The sequence below is a fragment of the Colobus angolensis genome, unplaced genomic scaffold (assembly GCF_000951035.1).
Source record: "Colobus angolensis palliatus isolate OR3802 unplaced genomic scaffold, Cang.pa_1.0 Scaffold199, whole genome shotgun sequence".
Classification (NCBI taxonomy): Eukaryota; Metazoa; Chordata; class Mammalia; order Primates; family Cercopithecidae; genus Colobus; species Colobus angolensis.
The window spans coordinates 1,387,114-1,411,025 of NW_012115143.1; the positions used below are offsets into that span (position 1 = coordinate 1,387,114).

Genomic DNA, 23,912 nt, shown 5'->3' on the forward strand with positions numbered 1-23,912 from the left:
TTAAATTAAATTAAAATTAAAATTAAATTAAATTAAATTAAAATAAAATAAAAATCTTAGCCAGGCATGGTGGCACATGCCGGTATTCCTAGCTACCCAACAAGCTGAGGTAGGAGGATGGCTTGGGCCCAGGAAGTCAAGGCTGTAGTGAGCCATGATCAGATCACTGCATTCCAGTCTGGGTGACAGAGTGAGACCCTGTTTCAAAAAAATTTTAAAAAAGTATATATACACACACACATTCACATACGTAGAGAATGAAAAGCAAATAGGCAAAATATAAATAGTTGGTGAATCCAGGTATACAGGAGTTTCTTGTACTCTTGGAACTTTTTCTGTAAGTTTGAAATTATATCAAGATTAAAAGTTATGAAAACTGTATACAGTGTATGTAGATTGGAATAGACTCTCTGAAACCTTATTTCCTGGATTCCTTCAGTGACCTAGCATTTTGGAAAGTACGCCTGCCCCCTACTGTTAATACCAGGTAACCCTGTACATGTATACCATTTGCATCTTCAAAGCCCCATCCCAGACTTACCTGGTCACCACCATAGCTGCTATTTTCACTCTCTGTGTTGCTAAGACCAAATATAGCTTGTGTCTTATCTGTACATAAACGAACCCAGAGGTGAAGTGTTATGGGACTGACCTGGAATGCAGCTTCATTTTGCCTACACTAGTTCCACATCAAGAGCACTAAGTTCATTAGAATTTGGCCTAGTCTCTGTAAATGTTGCTCCTGCATTTATCTGTTAAAAACTCTTAAATGCCAACTTTGGGCAACCAAAAATATGTGAGGCCTAAGAAATATTCAGGTGCTTGGTGACTCACAGCATGAGTTATTGGAATATAGACCTCACTGTGTACAATGATGTATCTTTGGTTTCTGTACTATATTTAACAAAGATGTCAATAAAATGTAAATTAAATTCTACTTAAATAATTTGAGGAACTCATTAATTATGGAAGACTTTAAAATTACTTCCCTGATTTATCTATTGGGTTATACAGGTTGAACTGAGTCAACTGGGAATCAATGTATTTTATTTTTAATATTCTTACTTTACTCTTTGACCACAGTGAAGTTCTGCTCTCCAGAGCCTTTTTGAGCTCTGAGGTACATTGGACTTCTGTTTCTAGTCTTGAACCTGACTTCTAGTTGTTCCAAAGTTTTGTTTCTAAAAGAGCACCATGTTGGGTGTGGTAGGAGAGGAAGAATTTAAGCTCTTAAAAAATACACACACACACCTGGTATTTTAAGCACCATGGTTTCAAAGAATTCTACATAACATTTTATATGTCAAAACTTTTGAGACATGCATGTCATTACATAGCTATTTGAGTGTATAGGAGTAAAGTCTTCATTTTGGATTTTGAATTGAATAATGGGGAAAGAACTGATGTATCTTTACAATCTTACCTCATCTTCCCGTTCTTACCTGGTCACCGTAAAAATAGTGCTATACTACGTTGACAAGACTCAGGAGTCTACATTCAGATTACAATAAATGAGAATGGCAAAAACATGTTACATTCTATGGCACTGGCCATAGAGAACAAACAATAAAAGGAAATGATAGTATGGGGGAAAAGAAAAGTAATGGCGTTAAGGAAACAACTGATGTGAACAGAATTGTCCAGCTTCTGCTAATACACATTTTTTGCTTCCTTTGCTGCACATGCCACCCCATCTCTCCCACAAAGGCTTTGCTGATGTTAAAAAGTTAGAGGTGTGGAGATGCCCAACAGTGGGCTTGGTTTCTTAGAAAGTTTGAAGATATGTTTTGCTGCTTCCATCCTGAGGAATGGCAGGTTGGGCAGCATGTAATAGTTTGTGAGGTAGTTTGAGATGAACTGGGTTTTTACCTGGTAAGCAAGTTGGCCCTTGCCCTATTCCTTCTGCATATTCTTTTCATCTGGAGTTTGGAGTGTTGGTTCTGGGTCTTTCTTTTTTTTGAGACGGAGTCTTGCTCTGTCACCCAGGCTGGAATGCCGTGGCATGATCTTGGCTCACTGCAGACTCTGCCTTCCAGGTTCAAGTGATTCTCCTGCCTCAGCCTCCTGAGTAGCAGGGATTACAGGCGCCCGCCACCGCACCCAGCTAATTTTTGTATTTTTTAGTAGAGATGGGGTTTCACCATTTTGGCCAGGCTGGTCTCAAACTTCTGACCTCATGATCCACCTGCCTCGGCCTCCCAAAGTGCTGGGATTACAGGCATAAACCACCACGCCCAGCTGGTTCTGGGTCTTTTAAAGTAAGACTCAGCTGAGTTAGTTACTGTGGCTCATGCCTGTAATCCCAGCACTTTGGGGGGCTGAGGCAGGAGGATCACTTGAAGCCAGGAGTTCAAGACCAGCCTGGACAACATAGAGAGACCCCTCATCAATACAAAACTTTAAGAAATGAGCTGAGTGTGGTGGCTTATGCCAGTAGTCCCATCTATTGGGGAGGCTGGGGATCGCTTGAGCCCAGGAATTTGAAGCTGCAGTGACCTATGATGGCACCACTGCACTCCAGCCTGGGCAACAGAGTGAGATCCTGTCTCTAAAAAATAAAATAAATAAAAATTTAAAAAATAAGATTCTGTGTGCCCAGTTATCTTGGGTCCTAATTTATTGTGGATATAGCTAGAGGTACAGAGGAAAGATTTGCATTCTAATTCCCCTTTTACCACAATCTGACTTACTCCTCTTTCTAGAATATAAAGATTCAGATAAACATACTTCTAGTAAACCCACACAGGGAGCTAAAAAAAAAGAAAGACTGGTCTTTACCTACCATCCACAACTTGATTGTAATTTGTGTGTGTGTGTATATATATATACTTATATACACACATATATAAGTATATATATATACACACACACAATAAGTGTATATATATACACACACACACTTGAAGAAACACCAGGCACTTTATGGACATAATTTTTATTAATATGGTATCCCTGAGAGACAGATTAGGTGTAAACATTATTTTGCTTTACAGAAAGGGAAATGGAGGCAGGTTAACTTACACACAAGACATCTGGAACCAGAATATCTGTTGACACCTCAACCAATGCTTTTCCCACAAGACTATACATAGATATACTAAAGGCAATATATATATATATATTTTTTTGACATTACAGCATACTTCCTAAATCATCTCAGATCCTGAGGCACTGGTTTCTTATAGCTTCCTGTCTGCTTAGGCAACATAACAGAAATACCATCTTCCCTTAATTCCTAATAAATATTAGATTTTTTTGTACTAAGATTCAACACTAGAATCCTAATTAATCTCTAATACAACAAGCTATGAATTATAGAATACTGTATCTTCCTGCTGCTCTCCCCTATTTTATTCCAGCCACAGAATTCTAATTGAATGTGAAACAGCTATTTATCCCAGGCCTTGGCCATCTGGCCATGTTTATCTTTCTTCTCACCTGGTCACCAAAATATCTTCATCAGTTACTACGATTTCTGACCTTTGTCTCCCATCGGAGCTAGTCCCCTTAAACTGCTTACTCTTCCAGTGTCAGTCAGCTGTTTCCTTATCAATAGTTATAGCATAGTACCTGATTTACTATAGATGATGGGTCTGCCACCTCATGGTCTGCTCCTAACACCCATGTTTCAGCTAAGGTGATTCTCTCTGCCTGCTGCACAGCCCGTATCATACTATTCCTCAAGTTCTCATGCTACTCCAAGCTTTATCTGGCCTTCCTTACAGTATATCCTTTGCCTTTTGTTCCATCTGCATAAAACACCTTGCTCCCCCATTTTCCCATTCCTCAACCCACCCAGCACTCAATTTTGCAACTAGTTATGGAAAGTTCTTCCTATCCTAATTTAACCAGTAACCTTCCCTCCTTTCAACACTTCCTGCTTCATGAAGCCTTCCTGAATAAAGAGAAAATACCTCCTGGATTTTTGTTACAGCAAACTAATGCATTGGACCACAACATTTATGCATAGTGTTGCTACCTAGCTTTCTAGATTTCTCTAAAACTGCTGCAACTATGCATGTGCACTTGCTTGTCCATGTCAGTGTCATCTGCTTTAGATTGTAAGGACAAGGAGAGGACCTGCTGACCTTGTGCTATACAGGGCTCATCATACTATGAATATATGGGCAGTTAATTCAATACTATTGTATCATAAAGATGAGTAATTACATTTGCATTTAAAGAACTGCTTTTAATTGTATTCAGCGGAATGTGTATGTCTAGATTGGCAGCTCCACTGGCCAAAGATAATCCATCTTCCCCGCTATTAGGGTGAAGGGCCTGTTCGCACACAGTAGTCCATTTTCCCAATATGTGGGATTGTGGCAGTGGCTTCTACTTATTGCAGGGAAGTGCCCATGGAGGGCATAACACTATACTAGGTGTGTGGAATATGGATGAGTTCCTGTTGGCAGCTTTAACTGCTTTACCTGTCACCACTTCCAGCTGCCTTGCTCTGTGGAACTTCTGGACCACAAGGGATAGATGAAATTCAGATGAGACTGGACAGAAAGAAAACCAAACTAAATCCTGTAAATGTATTATTCTATTCCAACCCTTCTTCTAGGACTCGGAAGAAACTAAGAAATCCAGGGTTCATACTTCAGTATAAGGTTTTCATTGTTTCTGCATAAGAACACCTGTTCTTGACAAGATGATTCATAGGACAGAATCAAAGATGGACATTAAACTCTCCTTCTTTAAGGTAAATGAAGAGGGTGCCTGACAAATATGTCATTTTGAGCACAGGTTTAAGTGAGCAGGAAGAGTCATTCATGTTAGCATTTCAATTATTGTATAAAGAAGAGCTGGGCCGGGCACAGTGGCTCACACCTGTAATCCTAGCACTTTGGGAGGCCTAGGCAGGCAGATCACAAGGTCAGTTCAAAACCAGCCTGGCCAACATGGTGAAACCCCATCTCTACTGAAAATACAAACATTAGCCAGGTGTGGTGGCAGGCGGCTATAATCCCAGCTACTCGGGAGGCTGAGGCAGAAGAATTGTTTGAACCCAGAAGGTAGAGGTTGCAGTGAGCCGAGATCATGCCACTGCACTCCAGCCTGGGCGACAGAGCGGGACTCCATCTCGAAAAAAAAAAGCCCTGTGTGGTGGCTCATGCCTGTAATCCCAGCACTTTGGGAGGCAGAGGCAGGCGGATCACCTGAGGTCGGGAGTTTGAGACCAGCCTGACCAACATGGAGAAACCCCGTCTCTACTAAAAATACAAAATGAGCTGGGCATGGTGGCGCATGCTTGTAATTCCAGTCACTTGGGAGGCTGAAGCAGGAGAATCACTTAAACCTGGGAGGCGGAGGTTGCAGTGAGCTGAGATCGTGCCATTGCACTCCAGCCTGGGCAACGAGCAAAACTCTGTCAAAAAAAAAAAAAGAGCTAGACCCACCTAATGAGCAAAGGCTCACAACTTCTTCTTGAAATATAATGGGTTTTTCCTGTCAAAGTGCAGCTGAATGACAGAATGAGTAAAGAAGGATGCTTATCAAATTCATAGGATCTGCTACCATGTCCTCTCTGCTTATATTAAGGGAACACCATAGGCACTGAGAGGGAAAAGATGTTATCCATCAATTCAGATGCAGGCAAGGAGAGGGACTAAAATCTTCCTTTCGCTCTTTAGACTGCCTTGGGGATTTGACTCTAGATCAGGAAAAACAAGGAACAGTGGCATAAATCCTAGAGAATTTCCTAAGCTAGCTGGACACAGAATAGGAGATGGATCTCACTACTGGAAGACTTTCTAAACAACACATTTATTGAGCCTCTTTCCTTTATATATCCTTAGGGGCTTACTTAGATGCTGACTGTGACAGAAGTTTTTCCCGTGCATGGATTTCTCGGTGCTTATTAAGGGCAGAGCTTTTACTGAAGCACTTGCCACAGTGATGACACCCATAGGGTTTCTCTCCTGTGTGGGTTCTGTGATGTGCACGTAAGTCAGAACTCTTACTGAAACTCTTTCCACAGTCAGTACACACATGGGGTCTCTCTCCTGTGTGTATCCTCCGATGTGCACTAAAATGAGAACTGTTATTGAAGCTTTTTCCACACTCTTCACATTGATAGGGCTTTTCTCCTGTGTGGGTCCTCTGGTGAATGATAAGGCTTGAGCTCTGATTGAAGCGTTTCCCACATTCACCACATTGATAAGGTTTCTCTCCTGTGTGGATTCTCCTATGGGTGATGAAATTTGAACTGTCACGGAAACTTTTTCCACAGTCAAGACATTTATAAGGTTTCTCTCCAGTGTGGATTCTCCGGTGTCTAATGAGTCGTGCACTCCGACTGAAGCTTTTCCCACAATCAGCGCATTTATATGGATTTTCCACCTGGTGGGATTCCTGATGCATGAGAAGGGAATTCGGACCAAAGCCTTTGCTGTATTTGAGATGTTTATATGGTCTCTCTCCCAAGCAAGTTCTCTGTTGACTTAAGACTTCACTTAAGCTCTTCTCTGGGAATGTCAGTTTTCCTCTTTTCTCCCCTGAGGTCTTTACCCACTGTCTTCCTGATCTACAGTCTCTCTCATTGCCTTTACCTTGATTAAGATACCGGGGAACTTTCCTTTCAGACCTTGCAAGTAATGTCCTATGCAACTGTACTTCCTCAGAAATATCCCGTTTTGAATTATCTTCATTCTCAAAAACAGCTTCAAAACCTGATGTAAAATAGAATTTTAGAAGTCATCTATTTTCTTAATCATATGTGCCACAGGAATGTAAAACTTGGGAAAAACAAGCATTATACCAGATGATTAAAGATAAAATTTAGGGAGCCCTAGATCCCAAATAACTATCATTATCTTATTAAAATCCCAATGTTTTACTTCTCTACTTGTTAACCTATCATGTGCTTCTCATCTACATAGGGTCTGATTAATATATACTCTTAACTCCTCTTGGTCACCTAGGATCTTTGGAAAATCCTCTCAGTACAGCACAGAAAATTCACCAGGTTTTAGATAAAATAATTTCCATGTTTCTACAGGAAAGACACTTTCTAATACGTATTTTTGCCACATCTCGGGTCTGTCATGGTATTCTTATTCATGTTCTTCACCAGTAACTAAAAGGTTTAGAAGGACATGCTCAGGAAAACATTTTTGGAAACTTTTATATCCAGAGGAGCTTCATGAGTCCCCTTCCCCTCACATTCCAATATACATTGGAAGTAAAAATAGGATATAAAAATATGTAGTGTCTTTCAAAGAACCAAAAGGTCTTAAGAACCAAATGCCTGGCTTATTTGGGCCTAGGCTATGCAAATTTGCAATTATTCAGATATTTGAGGTAAACTCTGAATCCCATATTCCCTATTCTTAATCTAGGAGAAAAAGCATGTTGAGTATCAGCCCATGTTTGTACCTCCTGAGACAGTATTTCCACCCAGAAGCCTAGTCTTATGAGATATTTCATGAAATATTCACTAGATTAACTAAATCTTAGATGCTTAAATATGTGAATATGTATTGTGAGCCTCCAAGAGGGGTATTTACCATCTTCCCAAACCTAGAAGTTATTTTTTAGTAGAATATATTAATACCCCATGGAATTGATATTCCAGGGAACACCATTAAAGAATGCTGATCTTAAAGGCTTATGAAAATGAAAACTATTATTTATTAAATGGCTACTATGTGCCAGGCACTGTGCACAGTACCTCATTTACATCAACCCTGTGAGGTACATCTTAATATATAAGCAAACTTGGGGGTTAAGTAACTTTTTTTTTTTCCCACTTTTATTGCCCAGGCTGGAGTGCAATGGCACAATCTCAGCTCACTGCAACCTCTGCCTCCCAGGTTCAAGCGATTCTCCTGCCTCAGCTTCCTGAGTAGCTGGGATTACAGGCATGCGCTACCACACCTGGCTAATTTTTTGTATTTTTAGTAGAGATGGGGTTTAGCCATGTTGGCCAGACTGGCCTCCAACTCCTGACCTCAGGTGATCCGCCAGCCTTGGCCTCCCAAAATGCTGGGATTACAGGTGTGAGCCACCATGTCCGGACTTAAGTAACTTTCTCTAAGTCACTTAGCTAATAAACAACAGAGCCCGGATTCACATACATACACATATGTGACTCTGAAATCAGAATTCTTCTCACAAGGAGGGAAGCCCTTGTGAAGTATTTTTTTCTTATCTAGCAACTAAGATTCAAAGGGTCAGTTCTCTCAGGAACCTCAGATTCGTAAAAGTGAAGAAGAGTTACCAGGTTTTCATAAATGTGAATAAAGCAGACACACAGCTGGTATATGAACTGAAACTAGAAGAAAACATTACATAAAAGAGAATGAACTTTTAAAATCAACTTCATCCTACTATGGGGTACAGGACATGCTACTTGAGAAATGTGAGCTTTCAGAATCCCTGCTTGGTAAACTGGCTGGAAATCTAGCAGTTCATGAATAAATCACAGCAGATTTACAATGTGTAGCTATCTCAGATTGATGCTCTAGTGAGAGGAGGCAAGTGACATAAATAATTTATATCCTCTCAGTGAGCTGCTTTAATAGACAAGAAATATGGGTAATCACAAGAAGAATCCTGAAAGCTGGGTGTAGAGACCAGTTCTCCTCAATCTGATATTTTTCCTAAGTCCCATTGTCTTTCCCTTTGTTATTTATACCATAACAGTGAAAGAATCTTACCACGGGGGCTCTGGAATAACACTGGAGCACGGGTTATGACAGCCCCTGGGAGTATCTCGGTATCTTCTTCATCATCAGAATCTTCCTCTGTGGTCTCGTCTACTTCCTCGGCTTGCTTCTGAGCTTTGGCCTCACTGGTCCCCTGGATGGGGCAAGAAGCTGTTTCTTCCTGGCCATCATTGGATGGGACAGCAACCCGGACACTCACCAAAGCATCCATCTCTTCAAAGAAGGGACAGGTCTCTGGTGCCTGGCCATTCTTAACTTTCCGATAGCTGGTTTGCAGGCTTTTAAACTTGGTCCGACACTGCTCCGGGGTCCTAAGAAAGCCATATTCCCGTAACCTCTTAGCCACTGCTCCATACAGCTGGCTGTTGCGGTGACAGTTCCGGAGGGTTTCGTAAAACTGGGTCTCACTAAGAATTGCAAGGTAAGTCTTGGTCTCTTCATAGCCCCAGTGTACACCTGCCACCAGAAGAGAAATTTCAGCACCACTTAATCCAGAACTTTACAGCCTGAATTCCTCAGTCCTATCATCTGCATCATGAGAATTCACCTAAGCGGCCGAGTGTGGTGGCTCACGCCTGTAATCCCAGCACTTTGGGAGGCCGAGTCGGGCGGATCATGAGGTCAGGAGATCGAGACCATCTTGGCTAACACAGTGAAACCCCATCTCTACTAAAAATACAAAAAAACTAGCCGGGCATGGTGGTGGGCGCCTGTAGTCCCAGCTACTCAGAAGGCTGAGGCAGGAGAATGGCATGAACCCAGGAGGCGGAGGTTGCAGTGAGCCGAGATCGCGCCACTGCACTCCAGCCTGGGCGACAGAGCAAGACTCCGTCTCAAAAAAAAAAAAAAAAGAATTCACCTAAGCTCAGGCTCCTAGATGAAAAAGTAAAAATACTTCATGTTGCCAAAACCCACAAACTCAGTATAAAATGTTTTGCTTCTTTATCTCCTTTAGCAATTTCACAGAGACATTTACAAATTCTGTTTAGCCATATAAAAGAAGCTGGCCAGGCACAGTGGCTCATGTCTGTAATCCCTGTGGATCGTTTGGGGCCAGGAGTTTGAGACCAGCCTGGACGGCATGGTAAAAGCCCGTCTCTACTAAAACACAGAAAAATTAGCCAGGCATGGTAGTGTGCACCTGTAGTCCCAGCTACTTGGGAGGCTGAGGCATGAGAATCGAGAATCACTTGAACTGGGGGTGCGGAGGCTGCAGTGAGATGAGATCACACCACTGCACTCCAGCCTGGACAACAGAGCGACTCTGTCTCAAAAAAAAAAAAAAAAGTGAGAGAACAAAGATAACGAAAATAACATTTAGCACATGTGCCACGTTTAATTAACCTACATATATTTGTGTCCACAACAAAAAAGGAAAAAGAGAATGAAGAAAACAAGAAAAATAGAAATGAAAAAGCAGAAGACACAAAGATCAGAAAGCTAGAACAGAACTAAAGTAAGAGCATGCATATCATAAAAAACAGAAAGGAAAAGACCACTGCAACTTTAGCGATGTAGTCCTCCTGCTTTGCCCTATTTTATGCTTGAGGAAATGGAAGCCTAGAATGGTTAGATAACTGTTCAAGGTCACCCAGTTGATTAGTGGTCATCAGGATTAGAATCTGAGCCTCCTGAGTCATACTTTGGTGCTCTTTCCATAACAGCATAGTTGGACCAATTACATTAATGGTAGTAAGTGACACTTTTAAAAGGATTCCTTAGGCAAGAATATTTAAATAGAGTGTTAAACAAGCTTTCTCACTGTAGGACTTCTCAATCCTGTTAAAATGCCAATGTATACTATGAATTTCAGAGGAAACTTAGATGTTCCCAGCTGAGTGTGGTGGCTTACACCTGTAGTCCTAACTACTCAGAAGGCTGAGGTGGGAGGACTGCTTGAATCCAGTGAGACCAGCCTGGGCAACACAGCAAGACCCTGTCTCTGTTTTAAATATATTTTAAAAATTTTAAATAAAAAAATGTTTCCCCAACTTTGGACAATTCTTCACTGTGCTATTCTAAGTAAAAATGAATATAATAAACTGACTTTGAGATTTGGGGAAGTAAAAGATAAAATATGTCAAATATCCAGTTCATATGACGTACTCAATAAATACTGGTTCTACTTAAAGATAGTATCATGCCACAGTTTTCTCAGTGAGCCTGCAATGATTTTAAAATCAGGGAAAAAATAGTTTAGTAAAGAAATGGAAGGAATGATACTCCTTCTCAGGACTCTGAATTTTCTGAGTGTATTTCTTTTAAAAATCTAAATTTATTCCCAATTATCTCACTGATTTTCCCATAAAATAGAATGAAATACACACAAAGAATTGAGAAGCACTTCTTTGTTCCCTAAGTGGCAAAGCTGGCATGTAACATTAAGCCTTCTGACCCCACATCCAGTCTCTTTGTTCCCCAAGTCGAATTCTAAAACTCCAAGAAGAAAAGCTTCTTACCAGCTGGGTTTCTGAACACGATAGCTGCAGTTGAGTTGGGGTCCTGGGGGGTCGCCTCTAGATCCATGTCATCACTGTCAGACTCCTGAGCCACAGCCTCTTCTGCTCCCTCCTCATGCTGCCAGCCCCTGCGCCCTGGCTCCTCAGTCTTAGCATCATTGCTCACCAGGCAAGAGTGAGAGGCTGCTTCTTCCAGGCCATTATTGGGCAGGGCAATGACCTGAGCACTCATCAGGGCTTTCATTTCTTCAAAGAAGGGGCAGGTCTCAGGTGGGTGGCCGCTCTTGACTTTCCGATAGCTCTTCTGGAGACCCTTGAACTTGGTCCGACACTGTTCCAGGGTCCGGAGGAAGCCATATTCCCTGAGCCGCTCAGCCACAGCCCCATACACTTGGCTGTTCTTATGACAGCTTTTGAGAGCCTCATAAAACTCAGTCTGGCTGAGAATTGCGAGAAGCGTTCTGGTCTCTTCATAGCCCCAGTGCACACCTGCCACCTTCTCATCTTCAAAGCTCCAGTGATCCTGTTCCACCCAGCTTCTTCTATCTTTCTTGGATGGTAACAGATCAGCATGCACCTGTCTGTCTCCTGTGTGGCTGCCACTTGGAAGTTCTTTCTCCTTGGAGCCCAGCAGATCTGGGATCCATGGCTCTCCTTGCTCCAACCTGGAGACCACACCGGACTGAGGAAATGGAAATCCTGCTTGCAGGGAAGCAAACAAAAGGTGTCATAGTTTGGACTGATTATCACAAAAATCTTGAAATTCAGTTCTGCCTTTTTCATCCAAGAGGATTATAAACAAAGTCTTTAGGGCAATGTTTTCAGAAAGTTCAGTGGGTTGAAAAAAGTGGGGAAAATACAGGAAACCTCAAAAGATGAGAAATGTTTTATTTTCCAGAGCAGGGTGACAAGAGAGGAAAGGATTCTGTTGTGTGTTCAGAGCAGATAATTCTATTCCAAGTTGCTCCCTAGCTCTCCTATTTGTAGGCAGGTTCTAGTACTGCTGGCAATAATTGTTCTTCACTTGGGGCTACAGAATTAAACTCGGAGTGATTTCAGGGGGAGGCAAGAGAAGATTGTCTTTAACTTATCTGTTTCCTTCACAGTCAGTCACCAAGTTCTAAAGGTGGTTACCTTAGTAGTCCTTCCTCTCTATTCCTACTGCCACCATCCAAGTCCAGACTACTTATCCTCTCACACCCCGATAATTGCAGCAGTCACTGTTCTACCTAACTGCAGGCTCTTGCTTCCTCAGTGCACATGCTACCCTGGTGAACCTTAACCTTAATGCCTACCATACCCATTCCTGTCAGACTCTTCCCTCCAGAACACAGCACACTATTATTCACCACTCTGTGCCTTTAATTCCCTCCTATCCAATTTCAGCCCATCCTTCAAGAGGCTGTATTTTCCAGTGCCCTCAAGAAGGCTTACCTATAGCCCTCCCTCATCTTCCACTCTGCCAAACCCATAGGGTACTCACACAATTAAGCAAGTCATTGTCTGGCACTGTTTCAGTACAGTTCAGTTCGGCCCATACTTAAAGAGTTAGCTGTTGTGTTCTCAATCATGTTTTTAAGTTCAGGATAGGCACATTTTCTTATTGCAGAGTACCCTGCAAGGTGTTGAGCACCTTGATAGGTGTTCAAAAACTAATGAACTCTGCAAGTCTGTGTGTAAGATTCAGGGATTTCATCTGGGTGACTGAACAGACCATTACCAAACTGGCTGAGAAGGCTGTTGTCTTGGATGATAAGATCAGAATTCAAAACAACCTCAACAAATTTTAAGTGAAATGGTAACAGAAAAAAGCATAGAACATGATCAATAGACTACAAAGAAGAAAAACAAGTTCTACAAAAATCAAGTACAAGAATAATCAACTAGGTATAAAGGCATTGGGGAAAGTTATCAGTCCTGGAAGTTACCAGGTGAACAGAAACATACCACAGCTTGGGCTATACTGATACAAGACATTGCAAGATTCTGAAGTAAAATTCTTTCTTAGCTTTTAACAGACTTTCAGGAAAATAATACACATAATTTAGTTCCCCACAATTAACATGATATTTGGAGAACTTAAAGGTTCAGTAGAGAGCAACAAAACTTAGGTTTAAAGAATGGATCTTCTGGGGGGAAAATTTAAGGTAACAAATACAGTTTAATTTGAAGACGGAAAACAACCAAAAGGAAGATGTGCCTTCAAGTATAGAAAAGAATTTTTATCTAGAAAATAATGATCTACTATCATCGTTACCAAGAGGAAATAAAATAATTCCAAGTTCTTTCTGATAAAAACTAGGGAGCCATTCTCTTGTGGACTTATCAAGAGGTGATATAAGAATACCACAGGGCTAAACTACATGTCAACAACCACATATTCTGCAATTTCCACTTACTCCTGAAATCCCTTACCCACTCACTATCCCCAACCCTACTTCCCAACTTGGAATGGCAGTCTATCTTCCCATAGGAATCTACTCCTCACCGCTCCTTTGAAAAGGTTTGAGGTTCTCCTTTGGGTTCATCTGCTCCTGTGGTCCCAGGTCTGGGCTTCTTGCCCTCTCTTTCTTGGGTACACCCCTGGGCTGGGGTTCCACTGACTCCTGCCGAACACTTAACAACTCTTGTGATGATTTCGGGGGTGTCATCTTCTCCAAGCGCACTTCCTGCCCCTTCACAGAGACTGTGACCTAGAAACAACCCCCGTTAATTGTCACTGCAAGATCATAATGAGGGGCATTCCCAGAGGAGATTATTTAATACCCGTGGCCAGGGTTGTAGGGGTGGGGGAGGTTAAAGCGAACAAGGATCTTATTCCATTGCCATTAGCTTAAAGCAGCTGAAACTCCAGAAGGAAACGATCAAAAGAGTAAACCCACCTATAGGCTGGAAAAAAACAAAAAAATCCCCTTTCTTCCCTATCAAGAAACTGTGAAACTAGGAAAAACTCATTGTGACAGGGTAGGTGAAGGTACACCCAGGCAGCATCTCCAGACAAGCACTATCTGAAAAAGTTACGTATACCAGACCAGAAGTATAAGCATCACCAAGGGAGACTGTGTCCCTGTTTAAGCCTGTCTATATCTTAATTTAGCCCTCCACCCTTGCCCCTTCCCAGTATCACACTTTTGAATTCCCCCTCCCTTCTCACCAAAGATCCAGGTCTTCCAGGCTCTCTTTCTAAATCTTCCACGAGAGTCACTGCCTCCTCTCCATTTTCTGGACATTGTTCCTGTACCCAATTCTGGATCTCCCCAGGTAAGACGGTCAGGAACTGCTCTAGCACCAACAGTTCTACAATCTGCTCCTTGGTGCGCACCTCCGGCCTTAGCCACCGACAGCAAAGTTCCCAGAGTTGGCTGAAAGCCTCCCGCGGCCCAGCCACCTCCTGGTAATGGAATCTCCTGAAACGCTGTCGGAAGCTCTCAGAGTTAGTGCTATTCTCTCTCAGAGCGGATTTGGCCATCATTAACAGCAGAAAGCAGCTTCCCTCCACTTAAGAGTCTGGGTTCCAGGGCTTACATCTATCTTCCCATGTCCTTGGAGAGTCCCCTGCAGATGACTCTCTGTAAGAGGAGTTTCTTCCTAGGGCAGAGAAAGATGGCACTATTAGCAGAGGGAATACATTCATATGTCTAAAGTCTTGCCAGAGCTGGCCTGCCTTCCCACGTGCTCCGAGTGGCCTTCTGTGGTAGCACAATCTTCAGTAAATAGACTTCGCAAAAGCTGCTTTTCTGGTTGACTTCCAGGGCAGCCCCAGGAAGCAGCAGAAAATAAAACTACTTACTGTCTGCCCCTCTCCCACCTCCTCCAAATCCAATCCCATTTAATTTCCCTGCCTCATGTTGCACGGTGAGTCCGAACCATATAGGAGAGCCGGTGCTCGAGAGGATCTAAAGACAAGTCGCCATCCTGCTTGAAGGCAACAAAAAGCCTCTGTCCGGCTGGTCGCAGCTCATCTCCCCCAGTACCTCCGCAGTCCTTTCGGAGGCCTTCAGTGTCCGCCCCGCCCCCTTGGGCTGCACAACTCCCAAAGCCCACCCCAGGCAAAAAATCACGTCCAGAATCTCGGGTCTTTGTTTTCCCCGCGTAAAAGTAGAAGTTGCTCAGCAAGGATTAGGGAGCTACCTGTCGGAAAACCTCGCGCAAGGAGAGAAGCTGGTTTTGGCTCCAAAGCGAGGACCGAGTGGGCTTGGGGAGAGTCACACTGCGTTGGAGAGTCTAAGGGGCAGTAGTAACGGACTTCCTGAGGAAGTGCTGCCGGTTCCAGGTGCTGCCGGTTTCGCGGACGCCGAGCTCTCAGCTCAAGGAGCGGCGACTGCGGGATTCTGGCCTCTTTTGTCTCCGCTCCCTCCGGCCGGGTCACCCAGAGCCGTCGTGCGGTCCCTCCAGAGGCCTCTGACCCGGCTAAGGCGCCCGAGGGCGCCCTCCAGCCCACCCCTGGGAGTATCTCCCTCTCGAGCTGCCCCTCAGCCCCCTCGCATCCTTGCCTCCGGGGCAGTCTCACCCACTTGGGGTCCAACCCCGACCCCGGCCCGGGCTCTCCAGCCTCCCAAGTACAGCTCCCAAACCGGAAGTCCGAGCGGGAGGCTCGGGGCACCGAGGGCGCATGCGCGAGGGCTGCGACCGCGACTCAGTCTCCACGGAGCCTGGGCGGGAGTAGCGGGTGGGCCCAGTGGAGCCGCCGAACTTCCGGAACTCAGCCGCGACCCCTTCCCAGCTTCCCGTCTGCTCCGCCGCAGCGATTGTCTCGGTGGGTTGATTCGGCACAAACCGTCCGACCCAGGGGCTGGTGCGCGTGTGGAAGGGGAAGCACTCCCCTCGTGGTCGCCTGGAGGTGCGCTGGAGGAGGGGGTGAAGTATCCAGGGACTCGAGGTCCGCTGTGGGAATGATCCACGAACTGCTCTTGGCTCTGAGCGGGTACCCTGGGTCTATTTTCACCTGGAACAAGCGGAGTGGCCTGCAGGTACTATCCGGCGCAGAGCGCGGGAACCGGGGAGTGCAGGAGTGGCGGGCCTGAGTCAGCACTTGGGGGACTAGGCTGAGGGACCTAGCGGGCGGGGCTTCCAGGGCTGGGGGCGTGTCCCTGGGCAGGTGACTGGAGGGCAGCCCCTTAGGGTCAAGGCTGATGCGACACCTAGAGAGGCTGGGCCTAGGCTAGAAAACGGAGGGCAGACCTCGAAGAGCCCCGCCTGTGGCGGGGCGAGGAAAGGGCCTGAGGTCCAGGTGTCTGAGTGACAGTTGCTGGGGAATGATTTAGAAGTGTGGGAGGTACTTTCTCCTATTTATTTTCACACGTGCATTGTTTGAGTTTTCAAGGACTGGGCCAAATACACAGCTCCCAAACACTTGGTAAGCGCTCAGTAAAGTTTGTTGAATGAAAAAATGAAATCGAGAGCCTGCGGTGTATCCCTCATTACTCCTTTACCAGGAAATTTCTGCACTAGGTAAAGCACTTAGTAGGGGGCCTTTGTGTAACCAGGAATGTATGATGTTCCGTATGCATTATCTTATTTAATCCTCACAACCATCTATATCCATTTTACAGGTTAACTTAGGTTTAGAATGTTAAATAACTATCGGGGTCTCATAGCTAGTAATTAACAGAGCTTAGTTTTGAACCAGGTCTGTCTGGCTTCAGTATTTGAAGTACTCTTACCTGCTTCTGCTTCCAGTAATGTGTTATGCTCTCAATAACTTAGTCATTTAGGTATTGTTTCTACTAGTTACCAAATGAGCAAACTGAAGCTCAGAGAACTTTATGCTGGCCAGTCCTGGTAGTAGCAAGATTGAAATCTAGGTCCATCTGATCACCAAGACACGCCTATTCTTAGAAGAATTGGCAAATAGACTGTGGAAGAGCAGAAAAGGTACATTCTTAGTCTATAAAACCTGTCAATCAAACAGATTCATTTCGTTATTATTTATGAATGTGTATTTGGAGTTTGAGAGTTTAGGTGAATTTTTGAAAAAAATAGGTGAAGATTTGTGTGGTGGAGTTTGAATTATCTTTCACCTGTAGGTCTTTGAAGACTAATTCAGTATTTCACTTTTCTCCATAGAGCTTAGTACAATGTCATGCATATAGGAGAACAGTATTCAGGAAGTATGTGGGTGCCTGATGGTCCAAAATAAAAAGAGATAACACAGCACAGGAAAGATAGCTAGGGAGGGGGTGGGGGAGACAGCAACAAGTAATTCATCTTTTCCCTTCCTTTGTTTCTTATGAAAAATTCTCAATCAGGTATTGTCTACCTTTTCATCCTTAAGGTCTCAGCTTTAAAGTCACTTTGTCAGAAAAACTTTCTCTGAGCACATCTTTAAATTAAGCATCCTCCCCTGATGCCATTATTCTCCATCAACTTCTTTATTTCCCTAATAGGATTTGTCACAGTTCATAATGTATCGTTGTTACCTGTTTTTAGCCTTTCTCCCACATAGATTGCCCCTGGGAGCGAAGACCACAGTGGTCTTCTTCATTCGTCTACCTGGAGCACCTAGCACAGTTTCTGCCACATAGCAGGTGTTTAGGTATTGATGGAAGGAAAGAAGACAAAGACAGCAAGTATTACATACTTTCTGCAGAGCAGTGTCTTTTACACTTGAATAAAGGGAAAAGTTGTCATGAGTGCCAAGTGTTGACGAAAATTATTTTATTATATTGAATATGTATATACATAAGCTAGTTATAAACTCAAGCATAATGCTCTTAAACAACTATAAAATCAAATATTTTTATAAATTAAAAGTAAACAAAACGACCAAATCAATAAATTCAAATGACCATTATTTTAATGCAGGATTTCTCAGCCTGTTCATATAACTATGTTATATAGAATGGTATCAGTAACTTCAAGATATTGTGTGCTGTTTCAGAGTAATTAGATATTGAACTTTTCAAAAACTCTGCCAACAAGAAACACTCAAATGCCAATTTTAATAGTAGTATCACTTGATAACTGGTAGAGCTGTCTTGTTAATAATATAAAATTGCTTATGTGTGTTGAGCACTGGCTGTGTGCTTGGGACATGTGCTTTACACATGTATTAACTTATTTAATCCTCACAGTTATTTTCTTCAGTTTATAGGTATGAAAACTGAGGCACCCACAGGTATAGTAACTTGCCTAAGCTTTCAAGCAAGTAAAGGCGACTCAGGGATTCAAACCCAGGCAGTCAGGCTCCAGAGACCAGGTTCTTAAGCACCATGTTGTGCAACCTCTTAAGTTACTAACTTGAAGAAGTGATTAGCATTGTATCATTAAAATCTACATTAATTGGATTCCTAATCAATTTTCTATGGACTCGGTAAGAAAAATTTTTCTTTGCCTATTTGTTACCACATTTACTGTCATGTAAAGATGGCATCCACATATAATCCATATTATATATCCATCCATTTATAATACGCTGAGTTCCTTTGGAGCAGTAATTGCATCTGATTCTGTTCACTCTTTTGTCTGAAAGTATTAGCACAGTACCTGGGATATAGTAATGGAAATGTAAAATGTTACAGCCATTATGGAACATGGTATGGCAGTTCTTCAAAAAATTAAATAAAGGCCAGGCACAGCAGCTCACACTTGTGATCTCAGCACTTTGGGAGGGTGAGGCTAGAGGATCAGTTAATGCCAGGAGTTTGAGGCTAGCCTGCGCAGCAGAGCAAAACTCCATCTCTACAAAAAAATTTTTTTTAATTAGCCGGGCATGGTGACACATGCCTGTAGCCCTAGCTATTCTGGAGGCTGAGGTGGGAGAACTGGTTGAACCTAGGGGTTTGAGGTTACAGTGGACTGTGAACCCACCACTGTATTCCAGTCTGGGTGACAGAGTGAAACTTTGTCTCTAAAAAAAAAAAAAATTAAATATAAAATTCCCATATAATCTAGCAGTTCCACTTCAGGGTATATCCCAAAACAAGTAAAAGCAAGGACCCAACAGATATTTGTACACCCATGTTCACCAAGCATTATTCACAATAGCTGAAAGGTGGAAGCAAGTGTCAGTGCAGGGACGAATAGGTAATTGAGATGTGGTATATAAATACAAGGGAATATTGTTCAGCCTTAAAAAGGAAGGAAATTCTGGCACATGCTACAACATGGATGAACTGAAATAAGCCAGTCTCAAAAGGACAAATAATGATTCCACTTTTTTTGAGACAAAGTCTCGCTCTGTTGCCCAGGCTGGAGTGCAGTGGTACAATCTCGGCTCACTGCAATCTCTGCCTCCTGGGTTTAAACAATTCTCGTGCCTCAGCCTCCCAAGTAGCTGGCATAACAGGCGCCCACAACTATGCCTGGCTAATTTTCATATTTTTAGTAGAGGTGGGGTTTCATCATGTTGACCAGGCTGGTCTTGAACTCCTGACCTCAGGTGATCCACCCGCCTCGGCCTCCCAAAATGCTGGGATTACAGGCGTGAGCAACTACCCCCGGCCTGAATGATTCCACTTGTATGAGGTAACTAGAGTAGTCAAAGTCAGAGGCAGTAGAGTGGTGTTTGGCAGGGGCTGGATACGGAGTTTCCTTTGGGGCGAACAGAAAAGTTCTGGAGATAGATGGTGGTGATGGTTGTACAACAGTGTGAATGTTCTTCATACCACTGAACTATATACTTAAAATAACTAAAATGGTAGATTTTGTTATATGTATTTTACCACAGTGTTTTTAAAAAGTTGGTTGAAGGAATATATTTTCCCACTACTTTTTTCTACCTGAACTGCTGTGAAACCTTTATATATAGCATATTAGGCTATCATTTGGCTTTCATTTAAATTAAAAATACAAATGCAAATATGGACACTAAATTTATATGGCCAGTTATAAGGTACATTTACAGATAATAGTATGTTTAATTTTAGATTTTTACTGGAATGAAAACTGTTATAGAGAATTTGTAAATCCTAAGAATATGTCTGAGAAACCCATCGAGTCTGCAGACCCCCGTTTGAGCAATATTGCTAAAGAAACTTAGTGGCAACCAGGTCAAAAACCCCATATCCTTATAGACCATCCCTAGAAGATTGCTTAAGAAGTAGGTAATAGCGGCTGCTTCTGGGGTGGTTGACTTATTTTTAATGTATGCCATTTTGTATTGTTTAAATTATTTAGCGTGCGTTACCTATTTTAAGAAGCAAAGGGTTTCCCAGGGATAGGGAACCCCTTTGAAGTGGTTTGGAAATACATTGTTATCCAGAACTTAACACCTTTAAGTGGACATCTTAAGAAAGAAAACGGTAAATGTGTAGTATGAAGCATTTGAAGCGCCTGAAAGTTGAGGCAGTGACTGGCAGTGTTTTCGGCAGTGTTCCTCTTCCCACAGGTATCACAGGACTTCCCTTTCCTCCACCCCAGTGAGACCAGTGTCCTGAATCGACTCTGCCGGCTCGGCACAGACTATATTCGCTTCACTGAGTTCATTGAACAGTACACGGGCCATGTGCAACAACAGGTGGGTCCTGTTCTCGGTGGGTGTACACCTCTAGAGGGCAGGAGCTATGTCAAGCTTTCAGTGAATTTATCGGTAATTCATGTGAAATAAGTGATGGATTTCTCATCACTGGAAATATTCAAGTGAAGGCAAGGCCTGTAATTGGTTTGTTTATATAACTCTGAAAAGAAACAAGCCTGATAATGTCTTTCTCAGGTTTCAGGGCCTGAGCTGAGAAGTTGGCTTCTGTTTGTTTGATTTCAGGATCACCATCCATCTCAGCAGGGCCAAGGTGGGTTACATGGAATCTACCTGAGGGCCTTCTGCACAGGGCTGGATTCTGTTTTGCAGCCTTATCGCCAAGCACTGCTTGATTTGGAACAAGAGGTAAGAAGGAGGAGATATAGGAAACATCTCTGGGACAGTAGATTAGGGCATATTCTTGAATCTGAAATGCCCTTTGATAAGGTCAGGTAGTTAAGAGTGAGCAATTTCCTATATGGCTGGAAGGGATAGTGTTCTCTCAGTGATTGCCCAACCTGTGATCAGAGTGGCTTACAGATCATGGCAAAGACTCTTTAGTGAGTTATAAGAGCCCTGGCTTGGTTTCTTTATGGCCTGAAAATCAGGATTAATAACCTGATTAAATTATCAGTTCTCAATAGCCTAAAATTAACATTAAACCCATCATGAGATTCTCTTCTCATTTTTGTAGATCAAATAGATTTGAGATATTTTGTGTGGAGCCCTAATCACGGCTTGTTTTATTGCAGTTCCTGGGTGATCCCCATCTCTCTATATCACATGTCAACTACTCCCTAGACCAGGTATGCTGGCCAAATAACCAAATGCCTTGCAATCTGTTGATAGTGTTAGAATAATCTAATTTATGATACTATTTTTGAGAACTTTTTTCTTCTGGATTCAGCGCCTAACATATTTTGTGCATTTTGTATGCTTTACTAGATCAAAATTGTTTAAAGATTTCCAAATATAGTTAAAACTTAATGTCTGATATTCTAATATTACTGCTATATATTGACATCAGTATTAACAAGTATGCCAGCCTCAGAAATAGAAACTGCTTCCCGGCCGGGCGCGGTGGCTCAAGCCTGTAATCCCAGCACTTTGGGAGGCCGAGACGGGCGGATCACGAGGTCAGGAGATCGAGACCATCCTGGCTAACACTGTGAAACCCCGTCTCTACTAAAAAATACAAAAAACTAGCCGGGCGACGTGGCGGGCGCCTGTAGTCCTAGCTACTCGGGAAGCTGAGGCAGGAGAATGGCGTGAACCCGGGAGGCGGAGTGAGCTGAGATCCGGCCACTGCACTCCAGCCCGGGCGACAGAGCGAGACTCCGTCTCAAAAAAAAAAAGGAAAGAAACTGCTTCCGTACTGGGCATGGTGATACATGCCTCTAATCCCAGCACTTTGGGAGGCCGAGGCGGTTGGATCACTTGAGGTCAGGAGCTGGAGACCAGCCTGGCCAAAACGGTGAAACCCCATCTCTACTAAACATACAAAAATTAGTCGGTTGTGGTGGTGTGCACCTGTAGTCCCAGCTAGTCGGGAGGCTGACGCATGAGAATCTCCTGAATCCGGGGGCAGAGGTTGCAGTGAGCTGGGATCCCACCACTATACTCCAGTCTGGGTGACAGAGTGAGACCCTGTCTCAAAAAAAAAAAAAAAGAAAGACAGAAACTGCTTCTCTCTGATGTCCTCTTCCTATCTGCGGTGAACCTCCACATCCAGTTGCCTTAGGATACTGGATCTTGACTGTTCTTTGGTATTGCCATTTTACCTTAAGTTGAACTCTTTAGAAACAAAAGCATTTCCTATGTTGATTTTTTTCCCTTACATTTGATTACATACCCTTCTAATTATTCTCTACTTTGCAGTTTCAACTTCTTTTTCCCTCTGTGATGGTTGTAGTGGAACAAATTAAAAGTCAAAAGGTGAGAACTTTCCTTATTCCTTTTGCTTTGCTAAACACTGAGGAAATATTACTAATTAATCTTGCTGTACATTCTTTTTCGAAGACCCTAGTTTTTAGTAGTTTTTATTTATTCATTCATCCATTCAATATCTGCCTGGTTATCATGTTAAGTGTCAGGAATGCAAAAATATGACTCTGTCTTTAAACACCTCCTGGTCCAGAAGATAGAGGAAATGTTAGTAGATGTGCCCAAGAATGTTGTTGGGGTAAGAAAAAAAATGCCGTGGATGTTTGCAGGTGAGAGGAACCTGCAGGAAGAGTTTAGAACTGTTGGGTGTGAAGCAGAAAGTTAATTCTTAGGAAGAATGTAATAGGTTTATGGTTAGTGTGCTGGCAGCTTTCTGAGAATTTTGACATCAGTGAGTGAAAGCCAGATGTTTATTAAATAAGCCTATTCTTATCACAAGTTTTTATCAGGTATATTGAGAAGTCAGGAGACTGTCTTTCTGGGCAGAGTTAATAATTCTGAGGAATAAATGCTTTAAGATTTCATATTAGAAGTATCTGCTGTCCTATTGAATTGGTCCACAATTGGACCAAGTGGACAAATGGATTAAACGTCTTTAGTTCAAGTCTTCATTTTTTTAAGATTTTTATTTGTGCCTTAGCTTATTAGGGGTGTTCATTTTCATTAATATAACTAGTAAACCAGTTAATCTGCCACATTGCTGCATCATTTTTAACTGTGTAAGTGTAGAAACAAGTGCTCTGCTACATTCATGCTGTGCCAGCAAAGCCAGTAGTAGGTGCTCATTGGCCCTTCAAAGCTAATTGCCCTCATCAAATAACAACATCCAGCTTTTACTGTCACTTGTTGTATACTAGACACTGTGCTAAGTGCTTTAAATACATTATCACACACAATCCACTAAAGGGCTAAGTAGGTTAAGGGACATGCCCAGCGTCACACAGATAGTAGTAAATGGGTTTATATCCCAGCTTTGTCTAGCTCCAAAGAGTGTGCTCTTAACCACTAGATTAAACTATCTCCCACAATAAAAGGGGACCTTCTAGGCAAGTAGAGCTAAAGAGGACAGCATAAGGAAGCCAGGCCTAGCTGCAGGTCTTGGTTGGCCTTCAACTTCTGCTGGCTATGGGAAGGAGAGTGGAAAAGAGGGGGATTGCAGATGGGTGAATCTTCCTTCCTGCCAGGATGGTGGTAGAGAAACTAGTGTACCAAGGCTCTTCAGAGTTTTTAAAAATCAGGCGGTCAAGATTCTAGGCTGGGGGCGAGAATGGAGATTGATTGCAAACAGGCACAAAGGGGCTTTTTGGAGCAATGGAAATGTTATAAACTGGATTGTGGTAATGGTTGCCCAGTGTTTGAAATTTATTAAAAATTGTTGAT

General features: G+C 42.8%; 2 protein-coding genes across 3 annotated transcripts in view; one reads left to right on the top strand and one right to left on the bottom strand.

Annotated features, from left to right (window-relative positions):
- Positions 1–2,916: 2,916 nt before the first annotated feature.
- Positions 2,917–15,694, bottom strand: ZSCAN29 (zinc finger and SCAN domain containing 29). 2 transcript variants are annotated; one of them, XM_011941140.1, is made up of 6 exons: positions 15,263–15,694; positions 14,286–14,719; positions 13,620–13,824; positions 11,132–11,830; positions 8,664–9,128; positions 2,917–6,674 (listed from the first exon to the last, which is right to left on the bottom strand). In XM_011941140.1, exons 2-6 carry the CDS (start codon positions 14,601–14,603, stop codon positions 5,806–5,808), a joined length of 2,556 nt encoding a protein of 851 aa, XP_011796530.1. In that variant the 5' UTR covers positions 14,604–14,719; positions 15,263–15,694; the 3' UTR covers positions 2,917–5,805. The 2 variants fall into 2 exon arrangements, with proteins under 2 accessions (XP_011796530.1, XP_011796529.1); XM_011941139.1 differs by having other exon boundaries at positions 14,286–15,312.
- Positions 15,695–15,733: 39 nt separating this feature from the next.
- The window catches only part of TUBGCP4 (tubulin, gamma complex associated protein 4), a 35,127-nt gene continuing 26,948 nt past the window's right edge, over positions 15,734–23,912 (top strand). The window contains exons 1-5 of the mRNA XM_011941206.1: positions 15,734–16,101; positions 20,460–20,588; positions 20,832–20,954; positions 21,341–21,394; positions 22,467–22,523. Coding sequence (XP_011796596.1) covers positions 16,024–16,101; positions 20,460–20,588; positions 20,832–20,954; positions 21,341–21,394; positions 22,467–22,523 — 441 coding nt within the window. The 5' untranslated portion in view covers positions 15,734–16,023. The remainder of the gene's footprint in view (positions 16,102–20,459; positions 20,589–20,831; positions 20,955–21,340; positions 21,395–22,466; positions 22,524–23,912) is intronic.